The sequence below is a fragment of the Filicampus tigris genome, chromosome 22 (genome assembly GCF_054856515.1).
Source record: "Filicampus tigris isolate MCC_2025a chromosome 22, RoL_Ftig_1.0, whole genome shotgun sequence".
Classification (NCBI taxonomy): domain Eukaryota; kingdom Metazoa; phylum Chordata; class Actinopteri; order Syngnathiformes; family Syngnathidae; genus Filicampus; species Filicampus tigris.
In genome coordinates, this window is record NC_141238.1 from 2,185,140 (window position 1) to 2,212,297 (window position 27,158).

The 27,158-nt window shown below is 50.4% G+C and overlaps 4 protein-coding genes and 1 long non-coding RNA gene across 12 annotated transcripts in view; 1 reads left to right on the top strand and 4 right to left on the bottom strand.

Moving 5' to 3' along the window:
• The window catches only part of anks1b (ankyrin repeat and sterile alpha motif domain containing 1B), a 50,574-nt gene extending 44,336 nt beyond the window's left edge, over nt 1-6,238 (bottom strand). For 2 of the 4 annotated variants that reach the window (XM_086022394.1, XM_086022393.1), the window contains exons 1-2: nt 6,222-6,238; nt 5,130-5,653 (exon numbers count right to left, since the gene is read on the bottom strand). In XM_086022394.1, coding sequence (XP_085878520.1) covers nt 5,130-5,260 — 131 coding nt within the window. In that variant the 5' untranslated portion in view covers nt 5,261-5,653; nt 6,222-6,238. Of the gene's footprint in view, nt 1-5,129; nt 5,654-6,221 lie in introns of those variants that run through there. The other 2 variants (XM_086022396.1, XM_086022395.1) reach the window with 1 other exon arrangement.
• A 281-nt stretch (nt 6,239-6,519) lies between these two features.
• bltp3b (bridge-like lipid transfer protein family member 3B) lies at nt 6,520-19,663 on the bottom strand. Of its 4 annotated transcripts, none has more exons than XM_086022389.1 (24): nt 19,047-19,663; nt 16,343-16,505; nt 16,222-16,260; nt 16,050-16,141; nt 15,794-15,983; nt 14,944-15,084; nt 14,710-14,877; nt 14,479-14,644; nt 14,323-14,406; nt 14,025-14,180; nt 13,591-13,703; nt 13,372-13,513; nt 12,533-12,726; nt 11,743-12,441; nt 10,998-11,584; nt 10,416-10,499; nt 10,018-10,166; nt 9,769-9,917; nt 9,550-9,700; nt 8,876-8,911; nt 7,644-7,903; nt 7,466-7,568; nt 7,296-7,396; nt 6,520-7,233 (listed from the first exon to the last, which is right to left on the bottom strand). In XM_086022389.1, exons 1-24 carry the CDS (start codon nt 19,088-19,090, stop codon nt 7,105-7,107), a joined length of 4,140 nt encoding a protein of 1,379 aa, XP_085878515.1. In that variant the 5' UTR covers nt 19,091-19,663; the 3' UTR covers nt 6,520-7,104. The 4 variants fall into 4 exon arrangements, with proteins under 4 accessions (XP_085878515.1, XP_085878518.1, XP_085878516.1 ...); XM_086022392.1 differs by lacking the exon at nt 19,047-19,663 and adding an exon at nt 18,794-18,900; XM_086022390.1 differs by lacking the exon at nt 8,876-8,911 and having other exon boundaries at nt 19,047-19,662.
• On the bottom strand, nt 18,050-18,848 carry LOC147126418 (uncharacterized). Its single transcript, XR_015084761.1, has 2 exons — nt 18,731-18,848; nt 18,050-18,461 (listed from the first exon to the last, which is right to left on the bottom strand). It is a non-coding gene; the product is annotated as an uncharacterized LOC147126418 (long non-coding RNA).
• Nucleotides 19,271-22,686, top strand: ckap4 (cytoskeleton associated protein 4). The gene is made up of 3 exons (XM_086022430.1): nt 19,271-19,353; nt 20,245-20,771; nt 21,299-22,686. The coding sequence occupies exons 2-3, from the start codon at nt 20,430-20,432 to the stop codon at nt 22,388-22,390; spliced, it is 1,434 nt and encodes a 477-aa protein (XP_085878556.1). The 5' UTR covers nt 19,271-19,353; nt 20,245-20,429; the 3' UTR covers nt 22,391-22,686.
• A 521-nt stretch (nt 22,687-23,207) lies between these two features.
• ikbip (IKBKB interacting protein) lies at nt 23,208-27,154 on the bottom strand. Of its 2 annotated transcripts, XM_086022432.1 has the most exons (4): nt 26,573-27,154; nt 26,361-26,478; nt 23,878-24,099; nt 23,208-23,812 (listed from the first exon to the last, which is right to left on the bottom strand). In XM_086022432.1, exons 1-4 carry the CDS (start codon nt 26,758-26,760, stop codon nt 23,252-23,254), a joined length of 1,089 nt encoding a protein of 362 aa, XP_085878558.1. In that variant the 5' UTR covers nt 26,761-27,154; the 3' UTR covers nt 23,208-23,251. The 2 variants fall into 2 exon arrangements, with proteins under 2 accessions (XP_085878558.1, XP_085878557.1); XM_086022431.1 differs by lacking the exons at nt 23,208-23,812; nt 23,878-24,099 and adding an exon at nt 24,838-25,920.
• Nucleotides 27,155-27,158: the final 4 nt, after the last annotated feature.

Consider the following 27,158-nt stretch of genomic DNA (forward strand, 5'->3'; position numbering starts at 1 on the left):
CCGCCGGCAGCTTCAACCTTCCTTCGTCCGAGCGGCGAGCAAACACGCGCCGGCGAATCCCCTCGGCCGGCGGGCCCGTGCGCCGCGGCCTCACATTTCACACGCAAAGGAGGGGAGGGCGGCGGAGCGGCCAGCCGAGACCAAGGACGGGACCCTTCGGATTTGTCGCGCCCGCAACGCGCCGCGAAGCTCATAAAGATGAGAAAAGCCCCGCCCACCCTCATCAGCGCCTCGAAATATTTAAGAACCGAAGCAATACCCAATTTTGCGACATCACTGCATGCAAATTCCACATTAAACACTTCCAAGGAAGGAGGTGCGCTCAAAATGTCCTCCAAATGTCCACTCACAGACGACTTTTGGGATTCGGGTGCCTTCAAAGGCCCTCGACGTAAAAAGCCACCCGACTATTATTTGGCCGTGTTCCTTTGACGGCGGCGGCCTCATTACAGACGCTTTTTTGCTCCCACTTGAGTGTCACCTTTCAGACGTTGGCGACAGCGAGACACAATCTTTTCACGCCATCAGCAAACACGAGGCCAAAAAAAAGAAAAAAATCAAAGCCCTGCGGTGAATTCTCTCAAGCGTTCTCCAAAAGCTTTTCTGCTAGCAGCTCCCCCACAAAAAAAAAAGCTCTCTATGGGAGGCTTGCCAAAAAAAAAAAAAAAAAGTCCCCGCAAGGCAACCTGCCCCAATTTCCTAGCATTAGCCTGCTCACACACTGCGTGCGACAATGCCAAACGCCAACAACAAAAAAACACGACAATCACGATTTGCAGACAAAAAGAGATTCGCCCGGTGGTGGATGGTGAAGCAGCATGTGGCTCGTTACGCGGCTTTATCTAAAGGTTGGAAATGAAGTCAACCAATTAGAATACTCAATAGGATGCATTAGAAACACACGGAATGTCCGAAAAAAAAAATGCATTGCAAAATAAAATAAAATGAAAAATACTAGAGACTATACAAAAATAAAATAATTTAAAAAAATGCAAAAATATATAAATAGAATTCAATCTTGCCGACTGCATTCTGTCATCGGCTGTGTACAAATTCTCCTGACTTGAAACGTCGACCTCCCTTGAGGTCAAGTCGGCTTATTTTCCACACGGCCCCCCCGCCCCCAGCTCACCCCCCCCCTCGGTCGGCCAGACGGTCGGATGGTCGCACGGTGACTCAGCGGGGATGGCAAAGGGCAGAGGGACGGAAAGTGGGGGGTGGGGGGGTTGCGGCTGATTCTAATGAAACAGGAAGTAGCGAGAACGATGAGTCAAGGTGCGTGTTGTAAATCACGCTTAACGATGACGCGAGGCCTTCAGAAGTGCAACACGCCATAAAAGATGACTCCGCCGCCCGTTTGGGGTCCCGACCCGACACTTCAAAGTGACACGGTACAATACTCGCACTTGTTTACTTTCAAGACGGCAAACTAGTCGAGCCTGAGCTTAATTGACTAATTAATAGCAAGGAATATGAAAACAGGTTAAAAACCTGATTTTGATACAAACAGCAGCCCGTTTAGGCAGCTAAGTCGTTATTTTTGAAATAGGCGACACTAATTGTTCAATCAGTCCTGTGAGGCCTTAACGAGGGACACAAACTTTGCGGATAGCGATCGGCTGAACGCAAAAGGCCAAACGCGACCAGCATGGCCAAAATGTCGCCTGGCCAGGTGTCGATAAACTTTCGCCGGATGGGGAAATAAACAGCCTGGAGTCAGTCAAAGAAGAATCAATCCGTAAGATGCCCGTTCTCGGGGAGGTAATTGGTTTTCTGCTGGCCAGATAACAAACGAGGAGGACTCCCAAAAAAGAGCAGAGTGAAGGCCAAAGGCAGACGAAGAAGAAAGGCGGGACGCTGGAAGGACACGCGACGCACGAAAAAGCTGCAAAGTGTGGAGGCTGGAGCCAGCGGGGGCACTCAAGAATGCTTACTCAGCAGCTCCAGTGTCTCCCCGTTGAGTCGGGAGGCGAGGAAGGCGGGGAACGTACTCAAAAAGAATACGCCGTGTCAATGGATAAGATGCTGAGACATGAGCAGCTTTTCTGGAGACGGGTAGCGGCGCTGAGGAAAGCGGGTTTTCCCGCGGTAAAATAGACGGGTCTGAGGCTTTGAGGTCAACAAATGCATCAAAACAAACCGAGTCCAGCCTTGTGATGACTGTTGACCAACGAGCGGAGGCAGTCAGAGCAGCTGATGAAAACACCCTTTTTGGGATTAGTGCAGCAGCCCGTTTAGGCAGCAAACCTTTTGGGCCTGTCTTAATCTGCAACCGAAGTGATTCAGCCAGCCTTAACAAAGACACAACCCCAGTGACACAAAATCCTCCACGACCCAAAATCAATTTATCATGCCCGTCTTGTCATTTTAGCCGATCATTACAACAACATCAGCGCAAATTCTCGACTCTCAGCATTCGGCGAGACCGATGTGCGGTCGGGTGGATGATTAATGGTCCATTTTTCATTGAGCAGTACAGCAGCAGATGAATATTTGATGCCTCGTTTTAAGAAAAGATGAATCCATCCCATGTTTCATCTGGCGTAGCCGAAGCTAGTTAGAGGATAACTGCACATTTAGCGCCATCAGCAAAAGGTTGCTGGGAAACGTGCTTCAAAAGGTGTATTGTCGTAATAATCCGACAAACGCCACGACGGGCATGAAGTGCTGATTTTAGCTCATTGGGGTTTTCCTGAGGTCGTGATGTGTCTTCGAGCCTGGATGATGGACTTCAGTTGCGCATTCATTTTCCGACACCAACCAGATTGCTGCCAAAACGGGCTGCAGTATGAATTAAAATCGGGTCGTTAAGTTCAACATTTCCACTTCCAAACGTCTTCCTTGCCAATTTTAAAACCACAAAAGTCCCGTCAGGTCGGGCCTGGAGGATTTCCCTCTCGCCATGACAGCAGCTCTAGCCTCATCCATCAGGCGGGCCGTGTGGAATGCGTGATGTTACGCAGGGTCACCGGCCTGTAGATTAGACGGGCCTGACACAGGACCTAGAAGACTTCTTCCTGTTATTTGCGTTCGTTTAGCTCCGTTTGCCCTTCCCCCGCCTCCCGGTGAGTCAAAAGTACAAACACGGGCGAACGGGAGTGTGAGAGCTCGCCTTCTCGGGGGACTCACTTAAAGCTTGTTTGTTTGCAAAAGAGGAGGAGGAGGAGGAGGGCGAGGCAAAAAAAAAAGAGCGCTAACAGCGCGGGCTTTCCCTGAACGCGACAAGCTAACATCTGCACGTCGTCATGACTCATTCGCAGTCCTACTGGCGCATGAATGAGGAGGTAAAAAAACACTACGAGAGATTTGATGTGAAAATGACCCCAAATATTCAGCTATTTAAGAGTTAGCATTGGACCAGGAACAGTAACGCCGGTATTTCTCTATGACAGCCAAATTGAGATCCATTTTTTTGCAGTTAGCACTTGTACAGGAACAATAACAGCCATTTTGATCTTAAAAGTTAGCATTTGCACAAGAACCATAATGTAGGCACTTTCAAAAACACCCACTTTGAGATCTATTTTCAAAAGCTAACGTATGCGCTGGAACAATAACGAGCTTTGAAAAGACTACATGAAGACTGAAAGGAACAACAACGCTGGCGTTTAGCAATCATCCACTTTAAGACTCATTTTTAAAAGCTTGCATTTGCACAGGAACAGTAGCAGGTGTTTTGTTTTTTTTTAATGTCCAACCCGAGACCCATTCTTGAAAGTTGGCATTCACGCAGAACAATAACACTGATGTTTTCTAACTCAACACCACTTTGTGACCCATTTTTGGAACCTAGCTCTTGCACAGGAACAATATCGCTGAGGTGTGTCAAAAACATCAACTTTGAGACATGTTTTTTGCCACCCGAATCCACCATAATCCGCACCGGAACAATAACAGCAGTGTTTTGACAACAGCATTAAACTCCGATAGACATCTCTGAGCCGAGTCCAAGTTTGCACGTTGGAATGACAACGCCGTGTTTTCGCAACACGTTGAGATCACCCCCGAAAGGAAACAAATCATGACATCATGGCCGTATGGATTTCGAGCGGCGCTTCTGGTTGTGCGCTCGCACTGCTTTCACACCTCATGACTCGGGAATGCTGCTCGGCAGAGAGAGGCCTTCAGATGGGAAAGCGACACGGCCCACCCACGTGCACATGTACAGGAAGCTTTTTTTTTTATGTCCATTCCAATATCTGGCATAGTCAAATTCCGATAACGGATTAATCAGCAAATTCATTCAAAGATATAGTGTATATGTAATGAATAAAATTACTTTGTTGGTCCATTCACATTCATAACAATAAAGATATGCAGGCAGAACATTTGACAAGAGAAAAATAACTTGTTTGGTTGTCGTCATCTTTGTCTTAAAAAAAAATCAATTTTTGCAAATTATGAATATCCTCCAATTAATCCGTCTGATATTTGAACACAAACAGCGGCGCAACACACAGACAAAACTCACAGGTATATATTCTTTATCCTCGACAAAACACAACTAATATTTTGTGACGCCATCCTCCGCTTGTGTCCGCAGGACTGCTTTATACTGCCCTCCGGTGGTCAAGGCGAGCACACCAGAAGGAGCAGCACGGTAAACTGAATTGAAGCATTACAACCACGACGCACAAAAACCTGGTAAAACCTTCACAAAGTGCACAGGCCGCGTTTGAAGTAACATTTTACGTCGCTAACCGCCTCTACTTACATGCTGATTACGTACGTGCTGATCTGGCAATCGATCAAATGGGGCAATGTCATTAGACGGTTCAAAAGGCTCCTGCAGGTGGACTCTGACCCCTAGTTGAGGGTTCCAACTCAGCCCGACGCCCCCAACCCACCCTCCTCAGACACCCATGCTTTGATCTCTGTTAAGAATCACCTGTCCCCGGCCAGGAGATGCTGCAGGGGCGGGATGGGCAACCAATCACCTGAACGGTCCTCTTTGAGGTTCGAGTTCAGGTAGGGCTCATTGTTCTCCCATGGACATCAAAGTAAGAGGCGTTTTTGTACATGAAAGACTATTGCATGGGCTATTATGTCAAGATATGAACCTCAAAGCTCAATAAGAAGCACTCTCTGATTCAAAGGCAAGAATCGTCCGTGGAGAGTTTGGAACATACCTCAGCAGGTTGGGCAGCGGAATGGAACCGGAGCCCGAGCCCAGCAAGCCCCTCTTGCCGCTCAGCAGCTTCTCCACCACGGCCACGTTGCCGGTGCGGGCGGCCTCCAGCAGCTCCTGCTCCTTCCCCATCCCGGACACGAGTGCTGCACGACGACGCCGGGCGAGCGAGGGGCGCAATCTCCCATGAAATCAATCCACGCTCGCTCCTGCGTTCACCGCGGAGGCATGCCGCTGCTGGTGCTCCCGCTCGGATGCTGCAGGGATCTGCGCGTCCCCTCCCACCGTGCGCGGTGCTCCCCGCTCATCCAGACTCGGAGCTCCGGTGCCTCCTCCGGGGAACCCGCCGCGAAGACGCCAAGTCCTTTTGGCCTCCCCCGAGCGAGCCTCCACTCCGCTCCGGCTCCTACCCAGCTGACGTCAGGCTGGCGGTGAAAGCGTGCGCGGCCACCCCGGGAAGAGGCTTCCCTAGCCGGTCTTCCTTCTCTCGCTCTCCGCCGAACCTTCCGCACTGGCCCGTGCCCCCTGAGTGCAAACACATGTCAAGCTCGCGTGTGGCAAATACGCAAGTTCCGGTTTACGTTGACAAATTGAACAGATAATCGGATGTGCTCGCATCTGTACACGTTACCTTGACTATAAAGTAAACTACAGTACATGACACGTTTCTGTCCAATACATGTTTAACTAATACGTACACACGCTAGTTAGCTAGCTAAAAGGCTAACCCGGACAATGCAGAATGATTCAGTAGTTTTTCAGTCTTTAGCGTATTTCATTTTCAATACGTGGTAAGATGGCTTCTTACCTTACTTTTGACTGACTATTTGTTCCTATAGCCGTGTACATGGTTCGTGTCATATTCAAGCTTTACCTGAAGCGTTTTTCATTCGGACTTCATTGAAATTCTCATGTCAAAACGAGTTAGATCACTCAAATGATTTCATTAAATAAATTCGTTTTCACATCGTGTGAAAACGTGTGCAAGGCGGAAAGGAGGAGTCTTCCTTCACGCGACTGCTTCCGTTTTTGACCCCTCGACCGCGTGCAATCTGTCATTTGCATGTCTTATTTTGAAAGCGGAATCGCTTACTTTTTGCCTTTCTCACGGATGCTTGATGTACAGTCTGGGCGTGGAAGACAAGGTGGAGGATGCGATGCTTTTGTTCGACTCTTCAAAATAAAATGCTGGAACACATCCTGAACAGTCAAATCGTATCAGCTGCTGCCACTTTACGCTCGTCAATGGGAGGGTGGGCAGCCGCAGGCTTCTTAAAAACAATTCAAAATCAAAACGTCAATTTAATTATGAAAAAGTTCATTTCAATATATAACACATTTTAAAAGAAGTTACGAATATGCAAAATAAAGAGTCATCTGAGTGGATGGTGTTCTATTTTCATATTAGATTTTTTATTTTTTAGTACTTGATTTTAATCAGCATTTCAGCAGCTTTGACAGACAAAATATGACATAATAAGAATCCTCCCTTTTGCACGGTTCAATCAAGAAGGCGGCCAACCACGCAGAAAGACGCACAGAGACCAATGAAGCGACGCTGAGCGGGCATACACACTGTACATTTTTCCTAGAAAAATAGCTGGGAAGTGGCCCAACCCATAAAAACACATTTGGGGAATGAAATGCTTGTTCTCTCCGACGTGCACATTCAACACTGTGGAACCGTTCAGGTCTGTGTACAAAAGAGCTCTCACATTCTAATCGGACAAACACACACACACATAAGAGCATGATGTGCAAAATTGATCTTTTCTCCACGACATTCCTCAGAAACATTCACTAAGAAGATTGGATTCAACCATTGTCCAAGTCCACATCACGACACACACACGCGCACACACGCGCACACGCACGCACCATTTTGCTGTTAAAAAAACAAGTACTTTTCTTCAGTCGCTGCATTGCTTCATGAAGGAATTTTTAAGTTAAGAACAAAACATCGACGTGGTGAGCGGCTAGCTGGTGTCGACCTTGAGGCTGTTGATTTTGTGCAGCAGAGAGTCCCTCTCCATCTGAACCTCGGCCAGCGCCATTTTGGCCCGGGACAGCTCCGCTTTCAGGCATTCGTTCTCGTCCATCAGCATCTGCGGGAGACGTCGTCGCATGACGCGCGCGTAAAAAACGCCCACGACGACCTCGTACTCACTTGTTCGTGGTTTGACGGCCGGCTGGCGGCCGTCTGCGTGGCCTCGGCGACGGGACTCAAAGCGGCGTCCGGCGTCGGCGAGCGTTTGGCCTCCGCCTCCACTGAGGGCGAGGAGACCAGCAGAGTTATCTAACGCCGGGTTATGTAAACCTAACGTGCGGGCGTCTCACCTCCGACGGAGAAGGCGCCGTCGTCCCGTCGGTGGATGAGCAGGCTGTCCACGTGCAGCGTGATGGGCTCCGAGTCGGACGGCGTGTCACGCTGGCCGTCGTCCTGCGGCAAAGAAAACATAATATCAAGTCGCCGTAAGTTTCCGTTTGGGCGCCGTTGAGTTTCCCCGCCGCTCGCCTTCAAGTGTATGCGCGCGTCCCGAACGCTGATCTCCATGGGCAGCACCTGCGGCGCCGTGTCGTCCTCCAGGAAGTGGGCCAGGTTGCGCAAGGTGGACATGAGCAGGCTGGCGCGGTAGCCGTGCAGACGCAGCTGCAGGAAGCCGTTGCGCTCGGCCAGCGGCGAGTGGGCGGCGGCGCGCGGGCCGCTCTCCAGCCGGGCACGCACCTCCGGGCGGCGGGGCGACCCGGCGGGCGACGAGCAAACCTCGGCCGGACCTGGAAGGAAGCGAGGCGGCCAACTATGGTTATCAAAAACGCATTTAAAGAAGAGCAACATTATTTTGCAGACGCTAATAGGAAAAAAAGCATTGAAGAAAAAGAAAGGCAAGATTTTGCACAACCCCTCAGACTTTGCGGAGGTGGGCGTGTTTAATTATCACTGTGAAGCAGAGATTAGCGGCGGCAGCAGATTTTTGTGAATGAGAAGCCACAAAGCGGTACAAAGTGCTTAGCGACCTTTTTTTTTTTTTTTTTTTTTACCTTCTTCATGACGAATACGCCATCCATTAAAAAACTAAAACTTAAATACGTAAAACTAAGTATTTTAATGCCAACTTACAGACTGTGGCACATGAAATGGTGAGAATGGCGAACGCCATGTACAAAAGCCACACCCTCAACTGACCGCAATTGTGTTTTACATGTGATCGAATGCATGCAGGATCCCTGCGAAAGAGGCTACGGGAACGCTCGGCGTGAGAGAGCGGAGTCATCATGTGATGTCGGGGTTAATAACACAGCAATAGCGGCTTCAAAAGAACAGGGGGGGGTTGTCGGCGGGGGTTGAGCGAGATAGCTAGAAGCAGCGAGAGGCTTTCACTCATCGGCGAGAATCACTCGACTGAAACTGCAAAGTCTGCGGCTGCTGCTGCTGCAGTGGCGAGATGAAGCGGTTGGGGGGTGGGGGGGGGGCGTGATGTGAGAGAAGGAGGGTGAGTCAGTCAGGCAGCGAGGAAGAGGCGGACGATTCGCCATCTGCACTTCATTCCACCGCCGCGCGCGTTACTCGTCAGGTGGCGGGCTTAACGTCGCGTATAATGAGAGCGCCGTCGATTGCCGTCAAACTCTTCAGGGCGCACGCGGCCGTGGGTGCGCAACACGCCGCCGCTTTGCTCACGTGACCTCGGCGCCCGCAGGAGACGCGCGCGAGCATGCAGACCAAAGCCGGTGCGTGAACACAAACGTTACCTTGGCCGCTCGGAGCCGGCATTGAACAGGCCATACCTGCGGGGTAAATATGACCAGGGTGTGTTAGCGTGCGTGTTAGTGCCGTGCTCCCAACCTTTATTGCGCCAAGGCACACATATATTTATATCGGAAACATCTCAGGGCACACCGTCATTGGGCCGATTTTTTGGGGGGGTTTTTTTTTGCTTTGATGTGAGTAAAAGAGGCTTCATGTTGAAGTGCACTGTCAGACTAACCCATTAAAAAAATAATAATAAATACACAGCTTGAAAAGCCTGCTTAGCTTAATGCTAACACACAATGCATTATGCAATAAACAGGCTACAACTAGCATCTATGACAAAGTGCGATATAACACTTTAAGCAACAGATATTTGGACAGAAACAGTGCATATCAAAATGCTCACAGCCATATATTCTTTATCACTTGCAAAGAACTAGTAACACTGCATCGTAGTGGGCCTGCTTAGTTTCAAAACACAAAACAACTATACATGCCAACTGTCCCTTCTGCCATCTAGTGGAAAAACATTTAATTGACCTACCTGTCACTATTAGTCGCCGGCATGGATAGACAAAGATAAATTATTAAATTGCGGATAAAAAAAATAAGTAGTTGGGAATGGCTGTGTTAGTGCGTGATTGGCAACAAAATGGCGGGCGGTGGCGCTCACCCAGGCTGCGGCTGCTCAGGTACTGCCGCAGGCTGACGTTGCCCAGCTGCACGGGCGTGACTTTGTCCACCTCCAGAGCCACGCCGGTGCTCTCGCCCACCGCCTCCATGGCCACGCACACCGAGTGGACCTTCAGCACCAGCACCGACACCTGCACAACGCGCACATTTAGCGCGCGCACGCAGCGAGAGAGCCAAACAAACACGTCAGAAGTCTTACGATGTCCTTGGAGGGCTCGTCGATGCTTTGCGAGGCAGCGCTGACGGTGTCGGGGGACACGCCTCCTTCCTGCTCCGGGACCGGTGCGGGGGCGGCGACCTCTGCGGCGCTCTCCGTGCTGGCCTTGAACCCTGAGATGGACATGTCATCTGCGTGCGGGTAAAAACAGAGAGGCAGAAAACGGTTGGGTTCTTTACGGTTTAATCTTGCGCAACGCTGCCACCTGGTGGTCTGAAGTGAAAGCATCACCTCTTTCCAGCAGGCTGTAGGCGTCGCCGTCCTCCAGCAGGTAGCTGTCAATGGAGATGTTGTCCAGCGACTGCAGGGACGGACTCTTCTTCATGTTCTTGTAGGTGACCGAGAAGCTGGACTGCGAGCGGTCGCGCATCAGACGCCCGCTGCAACACACAAACGCGCAGTTGTGGGACGCGCACCTCCACGTTTTTCGCCGTCGGTCTTCATGCGGGACGAGACAGCTCAATATTGCACGGACTATTTCTGCAACACGCACAGACAAGACGCATGCAAGCATGCGAGGAGCACATGCACTTTTATGTATGGGTCCAAAGACACGCACGCACGCACGCACGCACGCACAAGTAATTCATTAGCACGGCTAGATAGTCACAGATCCGTTTCGGCCTTACATGTTGGACATGGAATAAAGGGAGGTGGATCTGCTGGTAGATGAGGTGCTGAGGAGATCGGAAACGACAGACAAACTTCCTTTCCTTGGTAGAGAGAGAGCACACACACGCACGCGCACCTTGCCAAAGTCAAAAGCGGAGAGGCCCAAAAAGGAAGTTCAGAAATGTTGCCGAGGACGACATGAGGACAGAAGTGCGGCGAAGGACGAGAGAACATCCACACTGATGTGAAATCACACCAAAGACGTGAGGCACCGGCCAAGGTTAGTCGAGGGAATAATATTATAAGACAAGAATTTAAAAAAATATCTATGTTGAATGTTGTGGTGTGTCAAAAAAAAAAAAAAATCTTCACCACTTTGGACCAATTCATCAGTCGGGGAAATTTTTTGTGGCGTTAATGGCATTCCCATTCATTTGGATGGGGAAAGATGATTTGAGAAATGTGGGGGAGCAAAATGTATTTTAACATTTTTATAACCTTGGCACCGGCATTATGATGGATTGAAGTGGCGGATGTTTGATATGCTTTGGAATGGCGGCAGATAAGCAAAAGAATTGAAGGGGGTCGCTAAGAAATACCTGGAAGTGGACTGGGGCATCCTGGCGGCGGCGGCGGCAGCTTTGTCCTCACAAAGCGGCTCACCTGCCTGAAGCTTGCCGTCATCCTCGCTGGCGAAAACCTCGCCCACCATCTCCCCGCCTTCGCCGGAACTCCGCCTCCCAGCGCTCTTTGCCGAGGAAGTCCTCTCCTCGTGCGAGGACTGGTGGTTTGACGGCGTGGAGGTGGCGGGGACGAGCGGGTCGGGCCCCCGTGACGCTGTCGCCTCGGGGACGTCGCCGCACAACATTTGGTCCACGCTGGAGCTCCCCTTGCCGTCGGCCTCGCCGGCCGGCTCCGTGGTCCCTCTGCTCTCCGAGGGCGACGGCTCCGAGCCGAGAGGCGAGCGCGAGCCTTCCGCCCGCGCGACGGGTTCGAGGAGGAGGGAGACCTCGGCGCTCTTGAGCAGGAGGCCCAGGCAGGCGGTGAAGGGGCGGTGGTCGGCGGGCCGCTGGGGCGGAGCCTTGCGCAGGCCGCCCATGTCCTCCAGGTCCTGCTGCAAGGTCTGCTGCAGGGCCTTGATGCTGCGCTGCAGGCGCATCAGGAACACGTACTGCTGGTGGCTCACCTGGGGAAAGGCAAAAATAGTCGTGCACAATTGTGGGACGATAAATAAGAAAGCATGTATACTGAAAAAAATGATTTACGGGAAGGTTCCCGTAAGTTTTTTTTGCGCAATAGCAGGCCGACTTCTGAACTCCCACCGCGTACAAGCGAATGTCGTACCTGAGCACTCAGGTGCTTGTGAACATGCACCAGCACGTGGACGTCGGCATCTTTGCCCGAAGCCGCCAAAGGAGAAGGCGGCAAACTGTCCAACGATTGCGGTTTACGGAGTCCGTTGGACGGACTGTGGGAGGGCGCGGCCGCCCCGTCGGCGCTGTAGAACTCCTTCAGCAGCCGCTTCCTCTGCATGCGCCCGGCGGATTCGGCCGAGGAGCTCCGGGACAGTCCTCGCAGCTTCTCCCGGTGCGCCAGGAGCTTGGCGGGCTGGCAGGCCCACGCGGTGAGCGGGAAGGACTCCACGAAGGGCTGCGGCCGCCCCTTGCCCTCGTAGTCCACCCAGAACTGGGCAAAGTGCAGCGCCCAGAAGTCGGCGGCGGCCGGCATTTTGAGGGCGTCGGCCCCCATGCTGGGCGCCACCAGGCCCCGGTAGATGTCGTGCAGGCCGGTGTCCTGCTCGTGGGCGTGGCAGCGGAAAACGGGATGGAGGAGCGGCAGGGAGGACGGCGAGCGGGGAAAGGAGACGTAAGAGGAGGAGAAGAAGGGTTCCCCCTGGAAGGCCTGCAGCAGCGCCTCCAGGTGGGCGCGGGTGCAGTTGGCCGGGTGGCGGGTGTTGGTGGCCACCATCTCGGACGTCTGCACGGAGACCGAGCGGGGAAGGTCGGGCGGGCACGAGGGGTCCCGATCGGCCGGGATCACCAGCTACGAGGGCAGAAGGACGACTTGTGGACACGCCGTCTGGGCGACTGAGTTCCTTTTTTTTTTTTTTTTTTTTTTTTTAAACGCCACGCACCTTGAGCATGAGGCCGTCCACCTTGATGTCCACGTGCTCGTCGGGCTTCTGCGAGTCGTTGAGCTTGTAGATCTCCATGAACTGCTCCAGACTCTGCCGCAGGTCCAAAGCGAAGAGGTTGAGCCACACCAGGCTGCGGGGGTCCAGGACCAGCTGGAGGGCGTTCAGCTGGGCGTACAGGTTGGGGCACGGGACTGCGACAGCGCCCGCCCGGAAATGAAATGCTCACAATCAAATCAACTTAAGGTGTCCGCGTGTCATGTCATTAAATCTTTTTCGGTTTTCACAACATTTTCCATTATACTGGTCAACAGTATTTTTTAATGCTAATTTAAAAAATGTTTTCCTTTTTTTTCCCCCCAGCATTTTGAGGTATTTTCATTTTTTAAGTTTGATATTGCCACGCATTGTCATTTATAGCTATGTCGTTTCAGAAAAAAAAAAGAACTAGAAAAGTTTACTTGCATCTCTGATTACAAATCAGAATTGTTATAAAAAATGTTGACAAGCGTTATTGTACGTAATCAACCTTGTGTGTTAAATGTGCTCTACAAATAAAGCTGCCTTGGCCTAATGTGAGCTGTGAATGATTTTGAGCGCGTCTGATTTGGGTGAGGCTTGGCCCGGTGAGTGACGTGGGCGCCAGCAAATCAGTGTCGCAGTGGCTGGCGGCTAACTGGCTAACCGGTTAGCAAATCTCCTCTTCGAGTCATCGGCAGCTCTTCCTTGCGTGTACTTTTCGATGGTCGATTTTCCTTTGACCACTCGTCATATCTGAGTTCATGATTATGTGATTAAGCTCCATTATTGCAACATCGCCCGAGCGGACTTTGTCTTACTGGGATAGTCTTTTCCGTCCGGGAAGTAGTACTCGGTGAACTCGACGTGGATGGCCGGCATCTCAGGAGGAAGGTACAAGGACTTCTTGTTGCAGGAGATCATGGTCTTGGGGCTGGAGCGACGCTGGTCCGCCGTGGACACCTGCCAAGGCCGCATTTTCAGTTAGCGAGAGCGGCGAGACGCGGCGGTCGGGGGGGGGGGCGGGGCCGAAAGCCGACCTGGTAGATGCTGAAGTCGGCCATCCTGAGGACCACGGAGCTGGACATGAGCTGCGTCTTGGGACTCGGAGGGGCCGGGCTGAAGGATGAGGTGGACGACGTGTCGATCTTGCCTTCGGAGAAACGACCACAGAAAAATGAGGGGGGCGCCGTCAAGGGAGCGAGCGAGGGGAGTGGGCTGAGCCTCACGCAAGGCGTGTATCACCGCACCGAAGCGTGCGCACGCACACACACCGTTGGTACCTGGCTCAAGGCACCAACAACACTGGGCTGGAGGCTGCGTGTGCGGGCTCCATTCTACCTGGGGTCCGTCTGCCTCACTAAGCCCAATTGGCCAATACACATCGTCCCTAACGGACACTGGGGACAGAAAACCCACTGCGTGTGTGCGCGCCGTGACATTCGCGCCCATTAGCCGTTGCGAGTGCGTTTACCAGGTGAGCCGTGGGCAGGCGCCGCGCCCGGCTGGTTTCGCACGGCACTCTTCAGCATCTCCACGTTGGACTTGAACTCGTCCAGGAGGCTCCGCGCCCAACCCTCCCGGGTTTTGGTGGCCTCGCTGTAGTGCATCCAGTGCGCGCAGCTGTCTCCTGGGACACAGTCACATACGTTTCACATGAGGCAACTTTGAATATTTAAAAAAATAAAAGGGAATATTTCCAGGAGAATGAAGTCAGACTTTTGGAAGGGAAACGCGACAACATATCGAAGAGGCAAAAGAGGCTTGCACACCTTCTCTGTGAAACGGGTAATAGTCCAGCGTGATGGAGCTGAAGGACAGCTGCATGGCTCCGCCGGTGATCCTCTTGTTGATCACTGCCAAGAAAGACAAAAATCGGCTTCAGAAAAGTCGGCGCAAACTAGCGCGAGCGTCCGGTTTCCCGCCACCTTTGTCCGCGGCGTGGATGTCGTCGCAGATGTGCAGGTCCAGGTGCGTGATCTGCAGGTGGTGCGACGTCTCGCACACGTCGTAGGCGCTGAACAGCTTGGCGCTCTGCTCGGTCGCCGCCTGCTGCGCGCGCACCTGCTGCGACGGCGGCGGCGCGGACGACGCCTGCGAGGCCAAGATGAGGGCAATGAATGCCGGTCTGGCGTCCGGCGCGAGTCGGCGGTCTTCACCTGGTCCTCGGTGGCCAAGCTCTTCCTCTGCTGCGCCGACTTCTCCATGGCCTCGCTGAGGGACTTGGCGTACTGCACCATGGCTTTGAGCTGCGAGTCGGTCAGCACCCACAGCAGGTCGTCCAGGATCAGGACCAGCTTGGAGGCCACCACGTTGCAGTCCTTCATCTGGGCCGGAAAGAGGGACAAGTTGCCCATGAAGATCAAAGAGTACGGGCGAGGTGCGCGGCTTACGCGTCGCTTGAGCGTGACTCGGATCTTGGACTGGTTGGTGATGAGGCGGATGGGCGCGCTCAGCATGTCGTGCTCGGCGCTCTGGATGGCGTCGGCCTCGATGCGGATCATCTGCCAGCTGATCTCCTTGAACGTCAGGAGCTGCATCACAAGCAAGACGGCGGAGAGATTACGGCATGATTATTGGGAAAGGCGGAGGGAACCGTCCTGCTTTTATGGGGGGAAAAAAGTCACAATTTAGTGAGAAAAGTGGCCATTTCAGAGAATAAAGTAGTGACAGTTTTCATAAATGTAAAAAAAAAGTCATAATTTTGACAACACAATAAAAATATTGCACAGAAGTCATATTGCATGCGTTATTTTGCATGAAAAAACTGTTGTAATTTTGCAATTAAAAAGACGCAAAAAAAGTAAAAGTCAATTAAAAATTGACTAGTCAATATATTAAAAAGGAAAGATTAACATTTTGCAAGAGAATCTAAATTATGCAACAATGAAATAATTTAATGAGGAAAAACGAAAATAAGGTCAAAATTTACGAGAAAAAAAATGGCAATGTTATATTAATATCATAATATAATAATGGCTATAATTTTATGAAAGAAAAAGTCCTTCTTTTACAAAAATAAAGTGGTAAAGAAATCCAATTTGATGGTAATAAACTGCTATTCTTGCAAGAAAATAATAATCAGATTTTTTGGACGACACTAAAACCATAATTTGCTTGAAAAAGCCTCAACTTGATGAGAATTTGATTTCACGGTGGCCAAGTCAAGCAGTGAGCCACCACATCCAGCAGATGGAGCCACGCTGAAAAAAAGCTTTCGCGGCAAGTCGAGGTTCGGCCCACCTCGCCCCTTTGAGGGTCCTGGATGCGCGTAAAGCGCAGGTCGCTGAGGCTCCAGCTGGTGTTGACGCTGTACACCTGCAGCTGGGACAGCTCGAAGGAGGCGTTGAAGGCTTTGGCGCCGATGCGGATCACGATGGAGCTGATGGACAGCGACAGGCCCTCCACCACCTTCTCGGCAAAGCCGTACTCGCTGCGGACGCCGGGACACAGACGCGTCAAGTGAAATTCAACTCTTTTGGTTTGTTTTTGAGCTCACCTCTGACCCGACGCCGTCGCAATGGGGGAGGGGCCGTTGGGGGGGCGGGGTTCATCGCAGGTGCTCATTTCCATTTCCACTTTATCAAGCGTCTGAGAGAGCAAAGAAAAAAAAAATGCATGTGACTTTCTCCCCCCCAAAAAAATACTTTGATGACCACTGAGCAACTTACCAAGGAAATCGGGTGAGTCTTTAACTTCGTCCAAGGGATCTGTCGGCGGGGCGACACAAGGACAATCACGGCACGTAGCACTCGATTCATAAATAGAAATTGACAATGTATGTTGCCGTACGCGGATGGCGGCCTTGTTGCAGCACACGCGGTTGATGGCCAGCCAGGTGGGGAGGTCCAACAGGCTCTGGAGCACCTCCTCGTCCAGCTCGAGGTTGGTCAGCTGGCCCTCGCCCTTCAGCGTGCTCAGGTTGATCTTGTCGGGCGACAGGTTCTTGGCGAACCTGTGTGAGATGAATATTAGCATTTTGGACCACGATGTATTTCACACTTTCAGTGTTTGCACAAAGTCCATCATTTTTTTTTTCTCCTCGCGTGTGTCCACTGATGGTTTGCTGTTTGGTTCAAGCAAACACACAAAATGGACGGCAATGGCCTCTGTGTTTTTCACCCTGGTAAGCAGGGGTGACCATATCGTAACCTTCCAGTGGAATGTCGAAAAAAAAGAAAGTGGGTGAGTTGTAAAGAATTTTCTCAAGAAAAAGTGTCCAGAGGCGGTGAGGCAAGGAAAACAATGCAGGAGTTTCTTTGCGAACCGCACCTCCTCCTCCAGGCGGCGTCACATTCCTCTCCAATTCCGTGAATTATTTAACGGAGGCAACCTGCACGCTGGCGACACACACATAAAACACACTCGCGCAGTAATGTCAAACTGAGTAGTCGAGACGTAATTTGACGAGAAAAAAAAATTACAATTTGACGGGAAAAAGAGTTGGAATATTGCGAGAATAAGGTTGACATTTTCTAGTTTCAATTGTAAGAGAATAAAGTCAGAATATAATGAGGAATAAGTCAGAGTTGCATTTACTTGTATTTAACTAAGTTGTAATTTTTGAGGAGAAAAAAAAATAGAAATATTACAAGAAAAAAAGTCCATTACAAGAAAATTTAACAAAAAAAGAACAGTCATGTTTTTCATAGAATTAAGTGTTTTAAATATTTCTAGAAAGTGCCAAAATTTAGGAATAAACTCATACATTTATGGACAAAAAAAATTAAAATTTTGCAGATGAGAGAAATAAATTGAGACTGAAGACTATTGTGAGAAGAAACAATTTGGGAAAAGCTGTAATTTTTTTGAGCAAAAAATGTCTTCATATTAGAAGGAAAAAAATGTCTAATCATACAAACAAACAAATTGCTAAATTCCTAAACTTTAGAGAAAAATGTCAATGTTGCAAAAGCAACATAATACTTTGAGAAACATTGTAATCTTACAAGAAGTAAATAGTCATACTAGCAGAAATGGAAGCATTGTACAAGGACAAAGTCGCAATATAACAAGAAAAAATCGATTCTATTCTTGCCAGAGCGCGCAGCGTTGCCTGTGAAGGTCGAGGAATGGTTATGACCCCGAAAATGGCGTGAAGGTGAGCGTGATGCAGAAAGTTCCATCCTGCCAAACATCGCTCTTGCGCACGCACAGATTCATTCAAGTGCACCCACAGTCAGCCGTGATTCATGCCTTAATAGTCATCCCACCAGTGGTGAGGGCAATAACAATGGGAAGGTTTCACCTCGAGAAAAAAATGAAATGGATGTTGAAAAGGCTCAAACGCAAAATGGAGAACACACCACCCATCGCTCAACAATTGTGCTTTTGAACAGTGAAAGTGAATACAATTCAGCTTTGTAGCACTTTCAAATTAAACCCCAGCGTCAACTTCAGCTTTACAGATGCCTCACCTGATGTCCAGGTGTTTTGTTAACACAGCGCCAACTTTTAGTAACGCAATCACAGCTACGTAGAGGTAAATGAGGCATCTAATAGGGGTAAGGTGTTTATTAATTCACGTGCTACGCTGCAATTAATGATGGGACGGCGTCTATTTGAGTGGAGGCCGCTATTTGAGGAAATCGGGTGCGATAGTCCGTCCCACGGGCCTCAGTGAAGTCTTGCATGGAAGTTTGCTCCCATGTTGACACCCACAACATAACCTCGGTCCATGTGAGTACGTAAACACGAGGACGACCTGCTGCAAACAATCGGGTCGATCATATAGTTGGGGCGACTCCTGCCGTCACTTCCTGTACAAACTTTGCCACTAACTGGTTCACTGATTTGCACAACCAGATGATAAGTCAGAAAGAGTTTCGAAAGATCGGCAGCAGGTGGATGGAGGAAAAAGCATGGGTGACGTCACAACAGCTCAACGACGGAAGAGTCCCTTGAGAAAACCCTGGAAAGGAATAAATAATGCAGGCATTTTATGGCTTGGTTTAAACAAACACGAGAAGAAAATGGTGCTTAGGTGCTAAAATGATCCATGTGTTGAATTTAAATGACACCACTAAAGTAGAATACGGAGATGACATGGCAAGTTTAATTGGCATGTAAACAAGATACGGGCACCTTGCTATTATCGAATTACACGTTGGAATATGTTCACGTTGTTTCCTATTCACGTATAAAATGATTGAAAGTTTTATATTTTAGGTGATTCGTTACGTTTACGGTCCGGCTGAGATTGTTATTTGAATAAATCAGACTCCGAAGGGCGACGGGTTCAACCTGTCATTTCGCCTGGCGAGGGATTAGCCCCACTAGCTTGTTGGCTTGTTAGCTTAACCCGGCTAGCTTGGGGGAACCCAGCGAGGGTCACAGGAGGCAAAAGGCCGGTTGACAGTCGCCGCCGACAAACCGCCCTGAGCCACAATGACAAACAGCCGTCTTGACGTCGGACCGAGCGGTTGCTCGACTGTCGAACGGCTGATGTATCCGCCAGCCGAGCGCCCCCTGCCAGGTTGTGAGTTGTCTCACTGACCTGGAGAGATGCTTCAAGATTTGCTTCTTGATGAGCCCCGCCATGGCGCCGCGAAGTCTGGGAGACTTTCCCCCGTGTGTCTGGTTGCTTAGCTGGCTTCCCGGCTCTGCGTGTACACGACTCAGACGCCTCAAAATGTGGCCGTCCTCCTTTTTGGACCGTGTTCCCGCTTCATTTTTCCGGCCAGGGGGAGGAGGGGGTTCGGGGCGTGAGGTGGTCGTCCTCGTAGACAAAGCATAGCACGGTACTCTTCCTCATCCAGGTAGAGGCTCAAGACAGAGCGGACCCGGAGAGAAGCTGCCCGGAGGTGAGCACCTGGATGGCGGCGAGCGGTTTCTGCTGTCACCGGGGCTGGGCGTGCAGTCGTGATGCATTCAGGCTATGCTCGGAAAAACAGTGACGATGCGTTTGAATGAATCGTGTCTATTCTCATTTCTAAATACGATTATTCAAAAAAAAATCCCCCAGAAATGGTTGATTACTTGAAATAACTGCCTTCAATGAATGTTTGTGAATGCGTATATACGTGTCATTAGCGGGACACTTCATTAGGTACTCGCCTCAAGTGGAGTCTTTGATAAACGAATATGCTCATTTCAATAATGACTATAGTAACAATACGTTTTATTTTCACGGGTTCAATTTGTCGTAAAGTTCCTGTATTAGCTCTCATTTGATTCGAGACGAACTGGAGTTGTCACAAGGGAGTAGCTATACGTACACGTTAGTTTGGCGTCCTCTAGTGGACAACACTAGAATTGAAAGCGTTTTCTTCGCTGCAGTTTTCACTCGTTCAATGTACTTTTGCTTTATGTTCACTTTTTCTTTCTTTGCAGGACATGTACACGAGTATCAAGAGTAAACACAAATAAATCCAAACACAAGATTTTTCTCTGAAGGAAAACCAAGAACCGTCAAAAGTAGAAGATATATTGTTGAAATAATCCAATTTAGCCATAGACTGTAAAACAAGAACCTTTTGTTCCTTAGAAACCTATGAGCTGGCATTATGGGATGTGGCAGGAGGCCAGTTGCCACGTATGAGGGGAGGTGTTTTGGTTCCAAACCACGCCTCCGGATAAAATTGATAATGATTGTAAAGTCTAAAATGACGCATAAAAGCATAACTACCAAAAATGTCAATTGAGAAATTGAGTATGTGATCATTTCTGGTACTTTTTTTCACTTGTTGCACTAGTTTTGCCTGCAGTAGTCCAACGTGGGACGTCCCAAACGCCACCCGAAAAGACACGACTCGCTCCCTGATACGCTGCTGCGGCAGCGAGTAAAAAAAACAAAAAAGCAAAACTCCGTCTATCCACGAATGCAAAAAGGAGCAGCGCGTCAACACTCGTCCTTTCACACAGTCCACCTCCAGCGATCATGACGGCGAAGAACCGACAGAAGAGCAACGCCGGCGAGAAAGCCGCTGCCGGGTCCGCAGCTGCACCGGTGCAGGAGGAGAAGAAGCCCCAGAAAAGTAACGGCGTGAGCGGATCCGCGGGCGCCCATGGGTCGTCGCGCTCGTCCGCGAAGAAGAGCGGCAGCTGTCTGGGCACCCTGTTCTCGATGCTCTTCTACGCGGCAATGATCGGAGGCGTCGGCCTGGCCGCCTTCCACGTGCAGAAGGTGGTGGAGGAGATCCGGCAGACCAGCGCAAAAAACGCCGAAAGTGCGCAAATGAGCGCCGAGATCAGCAGCAAAATGGAGGGCGTCGTTCAACAGGTTCGTTGAGATGATGACATGTGTCATTAGGCAGCCACCAACTACACCCAACGGTTGATTGTTTCCTGCGTTTTGGCGTTAGAAGTGACGGAGCAGCTCCTGTTACTTGGTGTTCTTTTGAACCGAGAGGGTTGGGGGTGGAGCCCCCCCCCCCCCGGGTGTCGCTGAATGCAGATTGCATGCATGGCAAGTCAATCAACTCTGTCGACCTCAAAAGTCACTCAAAATCTTAAAAAGTCTTCCCACAATAACATAACCTGTTTAATGTCATTATCACTTCCTGGCCAACTACTATTGCTCATGTCCAAGCTATCCAAATATTGGCGTAGGGCTTATGTGCTCCCTATTTTAAGGTATCGGGCACTCATGGAAGCAGCCGATACGAGCCGCCGATACTTAAAACAACAAAAATAAAATTTGCCATCGTGTAAGTTCTCCTCAACTGTAGTTGGCGCCATGTCCGGCCTGGAATAAAATTGCCAATGAATCCCACTGTAAAATAATATTTGGATACTTTCCATCACCAGGTGGCCTCTCTGAAAGGCGTGGTGGACAGTCTGGAGTCGTCATTGGGCGCCACCCGCGCGGAGCTGGCGGGCGCCGTGACCCGGATGGCGCGGGGCGAGGAGGAGACGCGGCGGGTGGAGGAGGCCCTCCAGAAGCTCCAGAGCGAGCTCCTCAGAGAGCTCTCCGACGGCATCGGCGAGGTGAAGCAGGCCCGGGAGCGCGACTTCTCCTCCTTGGAGACGACGGTGGAGCAGCGCCTGGAGGAGGTGAGCCGCTCGGTGCGCGCCAGCGTGGCCGAGTTCACCGACGCCCAGGGCGAGGCGCAGATCCAGCTGGCCGACCTCAAGGCCCGGCTGGGCGGCATCGAAGACCCCGCCATGGTCAAGCAGGAGCTGTCCGCCATCGTGGACGTGGTGGCCGAGATCAGGGCGGCCAAGCAGGACGCCGACGCCTCCGCCGATTCCATCCGGGAGCAGATCAGCTCGGTGAGGGAGGAGCTCCGAACGCGGAGCCAGGAAGTGGCCTCGCTTTCCTTGGAAGTGGAGTCCGTCAGGTCGGTGGTGCAAGAGACGGTGGGGAGCCTCAAGCTGACCGTGTCCGCCGCCGAGTCGCAAGTCCAAGCCCTCGGGGACCGGACCGGCTCCCTGGAGGGCGGCCTGGAGCGGGCCGCCGAGGGAGTCCGCGACGTGGAGACCAAGCTCAACGAGGTCGCCGCGCAGACGCAGAAGAGAGCAGACGACTTGGAGGCCCGCCTCAAAGCCGCGGAGGAGACCGGCGACTCCGTCGGCGCCAAGGTGGAGTCGCTCCTCTCGCAGTACGACGCGCAGGAGAGCGCCCTGGCCGGGAAGGCCTCCTCCGGGAAGGAGCTGGAGGCCCTGGGCTACCAGATCGAAGAGCTGCAGGCCAACGTGGCCGTGGTGGGGGAGGCGCAGGACTCGCTGGCCGCCACGGACTCGCTCATGGCCCGGCGGGTGGAGGAGCTGGAGAGGCTGGCCGCCGATGGGGCCGGTCAGCACGCCGCCAAGCTGGAGGAGCAGCAGCAAGCCATCGCCGCCTTACAGACGGCCTTGCAGGAGGCCACCCAGACGCTGGCGGCGTTGTCCCAAGAGTAGCATCACCACGAATAACAAAACAAAACACTCTTTTCTTCGTTAGTAACTTGAAGTTGCACAGGTAGGACAAGACGGGATGAGGAGCTGGACTGCTGAGCTGTGAATCAACACTCAATCTGCACTGTTAGTTACTTTTTTTTTTTTTTCCCCCCTCCAATTTCCTGCCTGCACCAAAGATGTGTTCGTTTTTTTTTGTTTTTTTTAAAATCAGAACCAATAGGCTCTTGTTGAGCACTTTGTTGTTTACTCTTTTTTTTTTTTTAATTTTCCAATAAAAACACTCTTGTTGACCTCTATCTCACGTTTCATGTAAACTAATAAACGACCATGTCGACGACAACTTCGTAGCTCCTGGAACCGCAAGTACCAAAACCTAAAAGTTTCAGTTAAATTATAAATTACATTTACTAATATTAAATCATTATCCTAACAGCATAATTGGCAAAGTCATTTTTGAACGTGTCACCAAATTGATGAAAAAATAGCAATGTTTGTTCAAAATGTTTTTTTTCTTATTTTGCAAAAATGGCTACCACGCTATTAGGCTAACAAAATGCGGCCACAGACACAAGTACTTTCAGTTCCTGGAACCTTTTCGGAACGTGAGGTGGCAATTCGGCTAAAGGCACGACAGGAACAAAAATTAGAGTGGCGCCTTGAGATTTGAAATGAGAAATTTGCTCTGTCACTTAAATAATTTTCCATACTGAAATGAATAGAAATGCCAAAAAAAAAATCATCCAGTGGCAGCACGCATCCGGAAAAATTCGTTGGATAAAGTATCCTATGTAACACAAAACGTCAACGAAGGAAAAGCTGAAGTCATTCACTTTTTTATTCTCTCGGATAAATGTCACACGTTCATGTTGGCAACTGTGTGTCATTCGATTCTGATAAAAGTGCCGCCTGTTCAGTAGTCACACTTACGTCCTGCTCTTGGGCCGACGTAAGCTCGTCCAGTGCGCGTCTAAGCCCGGCGATCTCCCGCTCCCTTTTGCCGAGCTCCTCGGCCAGGCTCCCCACGCGGAAGGTGAGGTCGGCCAGCCGAGGCTCCAGGGCGCCAAAGTCTCTCTTGATGGCGCCCACTTTGGGCTTGAGGTCCGCCGCCAAGCTCACCGTGCGGATGAGGCGAGCGCGGCCGCCCTCCAGCTCCCGCAGCCGCTCCGACGCGCTGCTCTCGGCGGCCTCCAGCTGGAGGAGGCGGCGGCGCAGCTGCTCCAAGGCCTGCGCGTTGCGCTCGGACGCGCCGCGCAAGTTGGAGACGCGCTCGATGCTGTTGGCCAGCACGTCGCCGATGCGCCCCACCATCGAGCGCTCCGCCCGCGACGCCTGCTCCTCCTGCTCGGCCACCTGCGCCAGGAGGGAGTCCAGCTCCGAGCGCAGGCCGTCCATACGCCGGATGTCCGTCCTCACCGACGCTACCTATTGGCGGGGGGTATTACTGTAAAGTGACGTCTGCGTGTTCGAGGGTGGCGAACCAAACGCACCTTGTTGGCGAAGTCCACGGTGATGGCGGAGGTGCGCGCCTCAATTTGGTCCACGGCGCCGCTCAACGCGCCCACGCTGGAGCGCAACTCGGACCGCTCGTGGCTCAGCCCGGACGCCCACTCCTTCAGCTGGCCCACGTCTCGCTCCAGGCTCTCCAGCAGGGCCCGTGCAGCCTGCTGGCGAGCGCCCACGTCGTCCAGCGTCAGGTGCACGCTCTCGCACTGCAAGACAGAACGTGATCAGGTGAGGGAAAAAGGGGAAGGAATTGTAGATATAAAATATTAGCCTGATGTTGGCTTTAAATTAAGAGACTATTTTTAAAGTAGTTACATGGGTTTTTTTTGGTTATAGTTTCACTTTCTGTTGAGAATTATTTAAATTAGATTTTAATAGCATAGTTTTGAAAAATTGTTTTTTAAATGAGTTTTAATTTTAAAAAATACATAGAAACATCAAAACAATTTTTAAAAAATCAATTCAATCTTAATTTTGAAATATTTTAATTGCTTCATTTGAAAATTATGTAATTTTCTTTCGTAGTTTTTTAACACAACTTATTTCATTTTAACTGCGACTAATTTAGATTATTATTTTTATTATTTTGACAGTTGAAAACTACGTTGTGTATTTGTTTCTACTTTAGTTTTCTTTTAAATTGGGACCATGTAGAGCATGTTTTATTACAATTAGATTAATGAAAAAAAAAGAATTAATTCATGATATTTTTAATTTAGAACTTTCATTTTATTTTTTTAAACTGGGACCACACTGAAGGAAGCTACAATTAAATCAAGTGGAATTGTAATTTTTTAAAATGTTTTATATTTCACACTTTTGCTGTTGTTTCAACCAACATGGGCACTAGGTAGCGCTATTACTACTATAATCCAAAAGTTACCCAACCTTCCGTAATAATTACACATTTTCATTGTGTTTAAGTGTTCAAAAAAACCTCAAAATCAAACTTATTTTAGAATTTATTGGTAAAATGTTAATCATGCGTAACGCCTGCAAATGAGCGGAACCAGTCCAACTCACCTGCCATGCTAATGAGGACAAATGGATAATTTAACTTAACACAGACAAAGTAAAAGAAGTTTGTACATGTTTTCACAAAGAACTCAGAAAATAAATCGAGAAATGTGACACCAGAGACTGTCCTTTCCCTGGCTGCAGCGACGTCATTGCGCGACATCATCTTGAGGCGCTTCCGCTGGCTCGTCCCACTCTTCATCCGGCTCCTCCTCCTCCTCCTGATTTAACTGATCCCCCCTGAGCACCATGGTGAGTTCGTGCACGGCCTCGCGCATCACCGCCAGCTCGCTCTTCATCTTGAGGATGGTGCCGCGCGCCTGCAGGGCGTCTATTTCCTGGCGCATGGCGACGATCCGGTTGAGCGTCTTCAGCATGTTGTCCTCGGCCGAGAACACCTGCAGCGTCACCTCCTCCACGCGCCTCTCGGAGCCGCTCAGGTCGGCGCCCAGCTTCACGATGGAGCGCAGCGCCTCCTCCACGTGGGGGAGCTGCTCCTCGCACTCCTTGGCCCGCGGCAGGTGCTCCCGCAGCCGGGCGCCAAGCTCCGCCTCCTGGCGCGCCAGCCTGTCGATGTTCTGCTCCATTTTGTGGATCTGCTGGGTGTTCCAGTCCAGCTGCGCCTGAGCCCGCTTGGCGTCGTCCTCCTCGGCGCGCTCCATAGCTCGGGCGTTCCTCTTGGTGCTGTCCTCCAGCTCCTCCAGTTTCTCCGCCAGCGACCGGACCCTCCTCTCGGCCTCGTTTACCCGCTCCGTGGCGCCGGCGTGGGCCTCCCGCGACTCGGCCTTGAGGGAAGCCAGCTCGGAGGCGGCGGCGCCGAGGCGCTCCTGCCACGTCTCCGTCACGTTGAGGAAGCGGGCGTTGACCGACTGCAGGTGGCCCGACGCGGAGCTGTCGTCCGCTTGCAGCGTCGCCACGGCGACGCGCAGCGCCGAGACGTCGCGCCGGAGCCCGCTCGCCGAAGAGACGACGGAGAGCGCCGCCTGGAGGTCGTCCTCGGAGGCGGCGAGCTGCAGCCGCAACATAAAACAGGAGGGCCGTTTCTCAGGGAGAGCTCAAGCCAGGAATCCACAGAATTGTTTGGTGGGTGGGTACCAAAAGGGAAATTGGGAATATTCAGTCAGGGATCCAGTTTTGGACGGAATTGTTTTTTTGGGAAGCATACCCAAAATCCAAATGAGCAAACCTGACCAATCATGAGACAGCATTGTGTTTATCGGCCCACTTTGAGCTGGTGTATTCATACCCCATTGTAAGGGTACCAAAAAGTATCATGTCCGGATCATTCATTCACTTAGGCAGCATCACATTCATGTACAATTTTGCCCCAGGGGTGTTTTTCCTACACTCACCGCTCTTATCATTCATTTATTACCGCTAGAATGGCAATTACTAAGTGTCAAGTTTGAGTACTTTTAAGAAAAAAATAAAATAAAAATAAAAAACTTACTTTTTGGGTAACCCTCTCGACTTGCTCCTCCATTAGAGACAAACTTGAGCTCTTTCCATGCAAAAGTGCGAATTTTTCCTCCATTTGAGAGAACCTCGCATTCTGCTGCAGCACCATCCTGCAGGGAAAGATAAAAATAATAACATTATAATAATTGAACTAAAAAAAAAAAAAAAAAAAAAAAAAAAAAGGTACGAGTGGTTTGAACTTACCAGCTGAGTGCAGCGCAGATCGCAAGCGAAAGTACGCACATGATGCATTTAAGGTCCAAACTCGAGGTTTTGGGAGCCGTGCTAACATGTTGACGCTTCACTTTTGAGCCTTCGTCTTGTTTGTTTGCAGAATCAGGAGCGACTTCATCACTTTGCTTTTTCTTTCTTTGCTTCACCTCACCAGGCATGTTGACGCACTTTAAACTGGCCGAAAGCAGGAGAAAGAGCTTAAAACTCACCAATTTTCTTGAAAATAAAACACCAAAGTACCCGAAACGTTCATAATATATAAATAAAAGTTAAACGTGGGATTAATATTCGCTCTTTGCAAGTCGATTACTCCATTTCCTTTCACCCGGTTGTGCTTGAGGATGGCTGCGTTCACGCACCTCTCGTAAATTCTTAAATCAACCCGACCAAAGCGACCACTCGGGAAAAATAAAACTTTTAAGTTATTGCTAATGAACACATCCAAACAACTGTCGATTACTCACCCAATTGACAGCAGTGTATGAACGTCCAGTTACTATAGAAAATATCTGTTTAATGCTCGAATGTTTCGAAAACCTTAATTTTCCCACTCTAA

Coding starts and splice junctions, on each gene's coding strand:
- bltp3b (XM_086022389.1), bottom strand. CDS start 19,090: ATGGCGGGGCTCATCAAGAAGCAAATCTTGAAGCATCTCTCCAG. Junction 12,727..13,371: donor GGACGGAAAAGACTATCCCA/GTAAGACAAAGT, acceptor GCGCTGTCGCAG/TCCCGTGCCCCAACCTGTAC. Junction 7,569..7,643: donor ACGCGCGCATACACTTGAAG/GCGAGCGGCGGG, acceptor TCTTTGCCGCAG/GACGACGGCCAGCGTGACAC.
- ckap4 (XM_086022430.1), top strand. CDS start 20,430: ATGACGGCGAAGAACCGACAGAAGAGCAACGCCGGCGAGAAAGCCGCT. Junction 20,772..21,298: donor TGGAGGGCGTCGTTCAACAG/GTTCGTTGAGAT, acceptor TTCCATCACCAG/GTGGCCTCTCTGAAAGGCGT.
- ikbip (XM_086022431.1), bottom strand. CDS start 26,760: ATGCCTGGTGAGGTGAAGCAAAGAAAGAAAAAGCAAAGTGATGAAGTC. Junction 26,479..26,572: donor ATCTGCGCTGCACTCAGCTG/GTAAGTTCAAAC, acceptor CTTTCCCTGCAG/GATGGTGCTGCAGCAGAATG. Junction 25,921..26,360: donor TCGAGAGGGTTACCCAAAAA/GTAAGTTTTTTA, acceptor TTGCGGCTGCAG/CTCGCCGCCTCCGAGGACGA.